General features: G+C 54.3%; 1 protein-coding gene across 2 annotated transcripts in view; it reads left to right on the forward strand.

Annotated features, from left to right (window-relative positions):
• The window catches only part of LOC125449611 (ATP-sensitive inward rectifier potassium channel 10-like), a 55,762-nt gene extending 46,563 nt beyond the window's left edge, over positions 1-9,199 (forward strand). Inside the window, exons 1-2 of one of the 2 annotated variants that reach the window (XM_048525455.2) lie at positions 5,309-5,342; positions 8,045-9,199. In XM_048525455.2, coding sequence (XP_048381412.2) covers positions 8,054-9,193 — 1,140 coding nt within the window. In that variant the 5' untranslated portion in view covers positions 5,309-5,342; positions 8,045-8,053 and the 3' untranslated portion in view covers positions 9,194-9,199. Of the gene's footprint in view, positions 1-5,308; positions 5,343-8,044 lie in introns of those variants that run through there. The other variant, XM_048525454.2, reaches the window with a different exon arrangement.
• The last annotated feature ends 44 nt before the right edge of the window (positions 9,200-9,243 follow it).

The raw sequence follows: 9,243 nt of genomic DNA on the forward strand, positions 1-9,243 counted from the left end.
GCACTCTGTTGGTGGAGATGGGGGATGTCCCACAGTGTTGGTGGGGGTGGGGGATGTCGCACTCTGTTGGTGGCGAGGTTATAATGTCATGTTTTCCTTGGGGACATGATGTGGAGTTTGTTTTGTTTTTCCTCTTTTTTCCTCAGTCTCTCTCTCTCACACACACACACTCACACTCTGCCTCTCCTTCTCCATGTTCACCACTCCCCTTCTCACCCTTTTATGGTCTCTCTATCTTCTCTGTCTCTCTCAATCCGGTGTTCCCCTCTCTCCCTCTCATTCTGACAATCTCTCAAATTTCCTTACAATGTTTGGGATTCTCTGTCAGCCTTTCTCTCTCTCTCTCTTTGTGTGTGTGTGTGTGTGTGTGTGTGTGTGTGTGTGTGTGTGTGAGTGTCTGTGTGTGTGTGTGTGCGTGTGTGTGCGTGTGTGTGTGTGTGTGTGTGTGTGTGTGTGTGTGTATGTGTGTGTGTGTGTGTGTGTGTCTGTGTGTGTGTGCGTGTGTGTGTGTGTGTGCGTGTGTGTGTGTGAGTGTCTGTGTGTGTGTGTGTGCGTGTGTGTGTGTGTGTCTGTGTATGTGTGTGTGTGTGTGTCTGTGTGTGTGTGTGCGTGTGTGTGTGTGTGTGTGTGTGTGTGTCTATTTCCATTACTAGGTCTGTATAAACACCTCCCTCTGCATGTGTTGTATTTCTTTCTCCCCTTCTCTCTCTCTACCTCTCTATTTCTTCTCCTCCCTTTTCTCTCTCTCTTACGCAGCCCACCTTGCCCTCTTCCTGACCACAGGGATGTTTGTAAATTAGAGGAAGTGGCCTGTGAAAGGTTTTTTGGTTTTGATGTTGTGAATGAGAGTGAAAAACCAGTCATTAATCTTTGGAAGTCTCTTTCTGGCCCATTCACTTGTGTTTTGCTAGTTTGAATACACTGAATGCAGCCACATTGTTCAAAGGTTCATGTGACTGGACATTGAGATTCAGTCTTTTTCTAAACACCATAGAGACCGGAATCAGAGAGACACAGAGAGAGAGAGAGACATGGGGGTGTGGGGAGAGAGAGAGAGAGAGAGAGAGAGACATGGGGGTGTGGGGAGAGAGAGAGAGAGAGAGAGATTGAGAAAGGGAGACAGAGAGAAAAGCGTGAGACAGAGAGAGATGAGTGGTGACGAGGGGGAGAGACAGACAGAGGAGGAAAAGAGAGTGACGGAGAGAAAGAGAGAGAGAGAGACATGAGGGGTGAAGAGGGGGAGTGTGACAGAAGCAGAGAGGGAAGGTGACATAGAGAGGGGGAGAAAGTGACAGAGACAGAGAGAGACAGACAGCTAGAGAGACGCTGGTGAGGGAGAGAGAAGCTGAGACAGAAGGGAAAGAGAGATGGGGGTGGCAGTGAGAGAGACAGACAGAAAGAGAGTGACAAAGAGATGCAAAGAGACGGGGAGAGAGTGAGAGAGACAGAAAGGGAGAGAATGAGAGAGACGGAGGGGTCAGAGAGAGAGTGAGAGATAGACGGGGGGAGAGATACAGACAGAGGGGAGTAGAGAGAAGAGGGAGGCAGAGATGGAGAGATAGAGAGAGAGTGACAGAGAGACAGTAAGTCAGAGAGAGAGGGAGACAGTATCAGAGATACAGAGAGTGTCAAACGTGGAGAGAGAGATAGAGAGAGACAGACAGAGATTTTAAAAAGAGGCTGCTTGAGTACGTTCAGCTGTTTGGGGATGTAAAGTCACAGAGTGCTAGAGAGGAGTGCTGGTTCATAGCTCCCTGAGAGTGGAGTTTCAGGTAGACAGGGCGGTGAGGGAGGTGTTTGGGACACTGGCCTTTATGGGTCAGTGCATTGAGTACAGGGAGCTGGGAGGGTCATGTTGCGGCTGTACAGGACATTGGTTAGGGCCACTTCTGGAATACTGTGTGTAATCCCGGTCTCCCTGCTACAGGAAGGATGTTGTGAAACTTGAACGGGTTCAGAACAGATTTACGAGGATGTTGCCAGGGTCGGAGGGTTTGAGCTACAGGGAGAGGCTGGGGCTACTTTCCCCGGAGCGTCAGAGGCTGAGGGGGCGACCTTATAGAGGTTTATAAAAGCAGGAGGGGCATGGATAGGGTGAATAGACAAGGTCCTTTACCCCAGGGGTAGGGGAGTCCGAAACTAGAGGGGCATAGGTTTAAGGTGAGAGGGGAAAGATTTAAAAGGGACCTGAGGGGTAACTATTTCACACAGAGGGTGGTGCGTGTGGAACGAGCTGCCAGAGGAAGTGGTGGGGGCCGGTACAGTTAGAGCATTTAAAAAGCATTTGGATGGGGACATGAACAGGAAGGGTTTACGGGCCAAATGCTGGCAAATGGGACCAGGTTAATTTAGGATATCTGGGTCAGCACAGACCGAAGGGCCTGTTTCCACGCTGCACAGCTCTATGTTTGTGTAACTGCGGTACAAAAAAATAACCTTTTAGTCCCGTCACGTTTGCATTGGTCAAAAACACCAGCCTAACTATTGTAATGCCATTTCCCCGCACTTGGTCATACACACTTCGTGCATACCTAAACACTTCTCCAGCGGGATGAGGGTGCCTGTCTCCCCCAGCCTTACAGGCAGTGAGCCCCAGATTCCCCACCACACTCTGAGTGAAACAGATTTCTCCAGTCACTGACCCTCCATGAAGGGGAAGGGTTCCATCCTGCCTACCCTGTGATTGCGCCTCAGCATTTTACACACACAACCCCCCCCGCCCCACCTCGATCTCCTCTGCTCTAAAGAAAACAACCCCAGCCCGCCCAGTCTCTCCCCATCACTGAAACTCCCCAGGCCCAGGCACCATCCTGGTAAATCCCCTCTGCACCCTCTCCAGGACCCTCACACACCCCTCCCCACCCTCTCCATCACCTCCCCCACCCCCGGACGAGAACCACACACAATACTGTCGCTGCGGCCGAACCAACATTTTATCCAGTTCCGATCTTGCACTGCGTTCCTCGGCTAATAAAGGCAAGGAAGGTGTGTGCCTTCCAAATCACTTCATCCACCTATCCTCCTGACTGAGGGACCCCCGAGTGTGCACAGCATGGTCCCTCTGAGCCTAGGAGTTCAGGTACATAATTCTTTGAAGTTTGTGTCACATCGTAGATGGGGTGGTTAAGAAGGCGTTTAGCACGCTTGCCTTCACTGCTCAGAGCTTTGAGTGTAGGGGTTGGGGACATCATGTTGAGGTTGTACAGGGACGTTGGTGAGACCTTTCCTGGAGCGCTGTGCCCAGTTCTGGTCTCCCTGTTATAGGAAGGATGTTATTAAACTGGAGAGGGGCTTGGGAGGGATTTACCAGGATGTTGCCGGGAATGGAACATTTGAGTTGCAAGGAGCGGCTGGGATAGTCTGGGACTTCTCTCACTGGAGTGTAGGAGGGTGAGGGGTGACCTTACAGAGGTTGATAAAGTCATCAGGAGTTTGGATAAGGTTTTCCCTAGGGTGGGGGGGATTTCAAGACTAAGGGGCATATTTTCAAGGTGAGAGGAGAAATATTTTAAAAAGACATGTGGGGGCATTTTTTTCTCCAACAAAGAGGGTGGTTCGTGGGTGGAATGAACTTCCTGAGGAAGTGGGGGATGTGGGCACAGTTACAACATTTAAAGGACATTTGGATAAGTCCATGAACAGGAAAGGTTTGGAGGGATAAGGGCCAGGAGCAGGCAGGTGTGACTAGTTCAGTTTGGGGATGAGGGTCAGCATGGACTGGTTGGGCCGAAGGGCCTGTTTCCTAGCTGTATGACTCTATGACTCAGTGCTTTCCAGGGTCCTACTGCTCATCATGTACTCCCTCACCATGTTTGACCTTCTCAAGTAAATCATCTCAAAGTATCTGAACTGAATTCATTTGCCCCTGACTAACCATTTTACCCAGCCCTTCTACAACCTGAGTCTATCCCCCTCACCTTTTACCACCTCGCCAATTATTGTATCATCTGCGAACTTACTAATCATCTCTCGAGTCTAAATCATTTATAAAACCTGCAAACAGCATGGGCCCAAGAGTGACCCCCTGTGGAACACCATGAAAAACAGACTTCTCAGTAACAGAGCATGCCCCTCAACCATGACTAACATAAAACAGAAAGCTGCAGAGGTTGGAAATCTGAAATGGAACCAGAAATTGCTGGAGAAACTCATCAGGCCTGGCAGCATCTGTGGAGAGAGAGAGAGAGAGAGAGAGAGACAGAGAAACAGAGTTAATGTTTTCAGTCCAGCGACCCTTCTTCTGAACTGATAATAGCTGGGAAAGGGTGGGATCGAAGCTAAAGCCAGGGAGGCGAAGGACTGAGGGGGAAGGAGTGAGCAGATTGGTGGAGATGGAGTCCAGAGAGAGAGAGGGAGAGAAAACAGGCAGACAAAGGGATGGATAATGGTGAGCCAGGGAGAAAGAAATGCAGATCATTGGGACCACAGAATGGAGTGGCTTGTCTGAAAGGAGCCCATGTCAGGGGCCTGGGTTGTGGGTAAAAGGCATGGACAGAGGCTCTATAGTCATTGAACTCAGTGCTGAGGGCTGCAGGGTCTCCAAGTGCAAAATGAAGCATTGTTCTTCCAGCTTGTGCTGAACTTCACTGGAGAACTGCAGCAAGCCAGAGACTGAGATGGGAGCAAGGTGGTGTGTTAAAGTGGCAGCCAATGGGTAGCTCAGGGTCTTTTCCGCGAGCAGAACATCGATGTTCTGCGAAGCGGTCACCCAGTCTACGCTTCGTTTCTCCGATGTAGAGGAGACCACATTGTGAGCAGCGAATGCAGCGGACGGGATTCTGGGAAGTGCAGGTGAAGTGTTGCTTCACCTGGAAGGCATGTTTGGGCCCTTGGACTCTGGGGAGGGAGGAGGTAAATGGGCAGGTGCTGCACCTTCGCCGGTTACAGGGGAAGGTGCTGGAGGGCTGTGGGGAGGTTTTGGGGGCGAAGGAAGAGTGGACCAGGGTGTCCCAGAAGGAATGGCCCCTGCGGAAGGCGGGCAAGCGAGTGTCTGGTGGTGGCATCTCACTGGAGGTGGCGGAAATGATCTTCTGATATGGAGGCTGGTGGGATGGGAGGTGAGGACAAGGGCAACCCGCTCGCTGTTGTGGGAAGGTTGGGGGGTGGGGTGGGGTTGTGAGGACAGGAGTGAGGGAGATGGGTCAGACCTGGTTGAGGGGCCCTGTCCACAGCGGTTCTGGGGGATCTTCAGTTGAGGGAAAAGGTGGACATTCCTGATGACCTTCTGCTCAGAGTTGGCCGCATTGGAACAGATGCGATAGAGAATGGAATAGAGTCTTTTACAGGAAGCAGGGTGTGAGAGTTTACAGTCAACGTAACTGCGGGAGCCGGTGGATTTGTGGGTGGGTATTGGTGACCAGCGGGAATGGAAACTGAGATTGTTGAAGGAGGGAAGGCAGGAGTCACAACACGATCTATACAACACTCCCAATAGTGTGCCTGGGCCCTGTGTTATGTCCCTGAGCTCCAACACAGTACCATCACATCAGCCTTCAAACTGTAATAACTGACTCTAGAACTATATGTGCGACACCGTCTTCTCTTTAACACCTCCCTGGTCCAATCCAAAGCCCCGATTTCCCAGAATGTTGAGTTGCAGGCCGAAATCTCCCTCAACTATATCACAATTCCAGTGACAAATCCTCGCCCTTATCCCTCTCAGAATCCCCCCCACCAAGGGTTAATGGACGGGCCATCTTAAAAATTCTCCTACTCTCTCGGAATTCAATGTGTCTCAATTGTACAAACCCTCCTGGTTTAGTGGGAGACCTGGAGAGGGCCCCACCTTCCACAGGAAATGTCCTGGAGATCCAGTGCTGACCCTCCGACAGTGTCCACTCCCCCAGCACTGACCCTCCGACAGTGCCCACTCCCCCAGCACTGACCCTCCGACAGTGCGGCGCTCCCTCAGCACTGACCCTCCTGCAGCGCCTGCTCCCTCAGCACTGACCCTCCGACAGTGCCGACTCCCTCAGCGCTGACCCTCCGACAGGGCCCACTCCCTCAGCACTGACCCTCCTGCAGCGCCTGCTCCCTCAGCACTGACCCTCCGACAGTGCCGACTCCCTCAGCGCTGACCCTCCGACAGGGCCCACTCCCTCAGCACTGACCTTCCGACAGTGCCCACTCCCTCAGCGCTGACCCTCTGACAGTGACCCCTCCCTCAGCACTGACCCTCCGACAGGGCCGACTCCCTCAGCACTGACCCTCTGACAGTGACCCCTCCCTCAGCACTGACCCTCCGACAGTGCCCACTCCCTCAGCACTGACCCTCCGACAGTGACCACTCCCTCAGCACTGACCTTCCGACAGTGCCCACTCCCTCAGCACTGACCCTCTGACAGTGACCCCTCCCTCAGCACTGACCCTCCGACAGGGCCGACTCCCTCAGCACTGACCCTCTGACAGTGACCCCTCCCTCAGCACTGACCCTCCGACAGTGCCCACTCCCTCAGCACTGACCCTCCGACAGGGCCCACTCCCTCAGCACTGACCCTCCGTCAGTGCCCACTCCCTCAGCACTGACCCTCCGACAATTGACAATATGACAATTTTCACTGAGACACAGGTTGAGCGAAAAAAAGAATGAAAAGTGACGCTGCCCGGAAAAGGAGCTCAGGCATAGAAATGCTTGATGGCTTCTTGGGCCCACTGTGCGGAATCTCATTGCACTATGCCTCGGACCAGCTCCCTCTACTGGGGTAAGCATCTGACAGGCGATAAACCCAATGTAAAGCTCCCTCCACACTGTTCCCCCCATCGAACACTCCCAGGACAGGGACAGGTACAGAGTAAGGCTTCCTCTACACTGTCCCCCCATCGAACATTCCCAGGATGGGGACAGCACGGGGTTAGATAGAGAGTAAAGCTCTCTCTACACTGTCCCCCATCAAACACTCCCAGGATGGGGACAGCACAGGGTTAGATATAGAGTAAAGCTCCCTCTGCACTGTCCCCCCATCAAACACTCCCAGGGACAGGGACAGCACGGGGTTGGATACAGAGTAAAGCTCTATCTACACTGTCCCCCATCAAACACTCCCAGGATGGGGAGAGCACGGGGTTAGATATAGAGTAAAGCTCCCTCTACACTGTCCCCCATCAAACACTCCCAGGATGGGGACAGCACAGGGTTAGATATAGAGTAAAGCTCCCTCTACACTGCCCCCCATCAAACACTCCCAGGACAGGGACAGCACGGGGTTAGATATAGAGTAAAGCTCCCGCTACACTGTCCCCCCATCAAACACTCCCAGGGACAGGGACAGCACGGGGTTAGATACAGAGTAAAGCTCTCTCTACAATGTCCCCCATCAAACACTCCCAGGACAGGGACAGCACGGGGTAGATACAGAGTAAAGCTTCCTCTACACTGTCCCCCCATCGAACACTCCCAGGATGGGGACAGCACGGCGTTAGATATAGAGTAAAGCTCCCTCTACACTGTCCCCCATCAAACACTCCCAGGGACAGGGACAGCACGGGATTAGATATAGAGTAAAGCTCCCTCTACACTGTCCCCGATCAAACACTCCCAGGATGGGGACAGCATGGGGTTAGATATAGAGTAAAGCTCCCTCTACACTGTCCCCCCCATCAAACACTCCCAGGACAGGGACAGCACGGGGTTAGATATAGAGTAAAGCTCCCTCTACACTGTCCCCCCATCAAACACTCCCAGGGACAGCACGGGGTTAGATACAGAGTAAAGCTCTCTCTACAATGTCCCCCATCAAACACTCCCAGTACAGGGACAGCACGGGGTAGATACAGAGTCAAGCTTCCTCTACACTGTCCCCCCATCGAACACTCCCAGGATGGGGACAGCACGGGATTAGAAAAGAGTAAAGCTCCCTCTACACTGTCCCCCATTAAACACTCCCAGGATGGGGACAGCATGGGGTTAGATACAGAGTAAAGCTCCCTCTACACTGTCCCCCCATCAAACACTCCCAGGACAGGGACAGCATGGGTTTAGACACAGAGTAAAGCCCCATCTCTGTCCCTCCTGAGACTGACCGCTGTCTGCCCGTTGTCCCCCCAGGGCCTGAGCATGGCATCGAGCAAGGTGTTCTCTTCGCGGACCACGCAGACGGACGCCCACCCGCTCCTGAGGCCTGGCCGCCAGCGCCGGAGGGTCATGTCGAAGGACGGGCACAGCAACGTGAGGATTGACCATGTCCATCACTGGCATTTCCTGTACCTGAAGGACCTGTGGACCACCTTCATCGACCTCAAGTGGCGCTACAAGCTGGCGCTGTTCTCCGCCACCTTCACCGGCACCTGGTTCCTCTTCGGCCTGGCCTGGTACTTGGTGGCCCTGCTGCACGGTGACCTTCTGGTGCCCCTGCCACCCTCCGCCAACCACACCCTCTGTGTGGCCAACATGCAGACCCTCACCGCCGCCTTCCTCTTCTCCCTCGAGTCGCAGACCACCATCGGCTACGGGTACCGCTACATCTCCGAGGAGTGCCCCCTGGCCATCGTTCTGCTCATCGGGCAGCTCATCATCACCAGCCTGCTGGAGGTCTTCATCACTGGCACCTTCCTGGCCAAGATCGCCCGGCCCAAGAAGCGAGCGGGCACCGTCCGCTTCAGCCAGAATGCGGTGGTCTCCTCACGGGATGGAAAACTGTGCCTCATGATCCAGGTGGCCAACATGCGTACCAGCCTGCTGCTGGGGTGCCAGGTGGTCGGCAAGCTCCTGAGGGCCCAGCTGGCGGCCGAGGGCGAGAGCTTCCGCCTGCAGCAGGTCAATGTGGAGTTCCAGGTGGATGCGGGCACCGACAGCCCCTTCCTCATCCTGCCCCTCACCTTCTACCACCTCATCGACGATGCCAGCCCCCTCAGGCAGGTGGCGCTGGCCCCAGGCAGGGACCAGGACTTCGAGCTGGTGGTCATCCTGAGTGGCACCGTGGAGAGTACCAGCGCTCTCTGCCAGGTGCGCACCTCCTACCTGCCCGATGAGATCCTCTGGGGTTACGAGTTCTGCCCCGTCATCTCCCTCTCCCCCGGGGGCAAGTATGTGGCCGACTTCGCCACCTTCGACCGCGTCGCCAAGGTGCCCGGCCTGGAGACCCCTTGGCCTGGAGGCGGTGCCGACCCGGAGAAGGGCAAGCTGGAGGAGAACCTGAAGTCCCCCCACTCCGGGAAAACCGCCAGCCCCCGCAACATGAAGATCAGCAACGTGTGACCGGGAGAGAGAGGGGAAGGTGGGGTGCGACAAGGGGCTGGGGGAAGGGC

The sequence above is a fragment of the Stegostoma tigrinum genome, chromosome 46, assembly GCF_030684315.1.
Source record: "Stegostoma tigrinum isolate sSteTig4 chromosome 46, sSteTig4.hap1, whole genome shotgun sequence".
Lineage (NCBI taxonomy): Eukaryota > Metazoa > Chordata > Chondrichthyes > Orectolobiformes > Stegostomatidae > Stegostoma > Stegostoma tigrinum.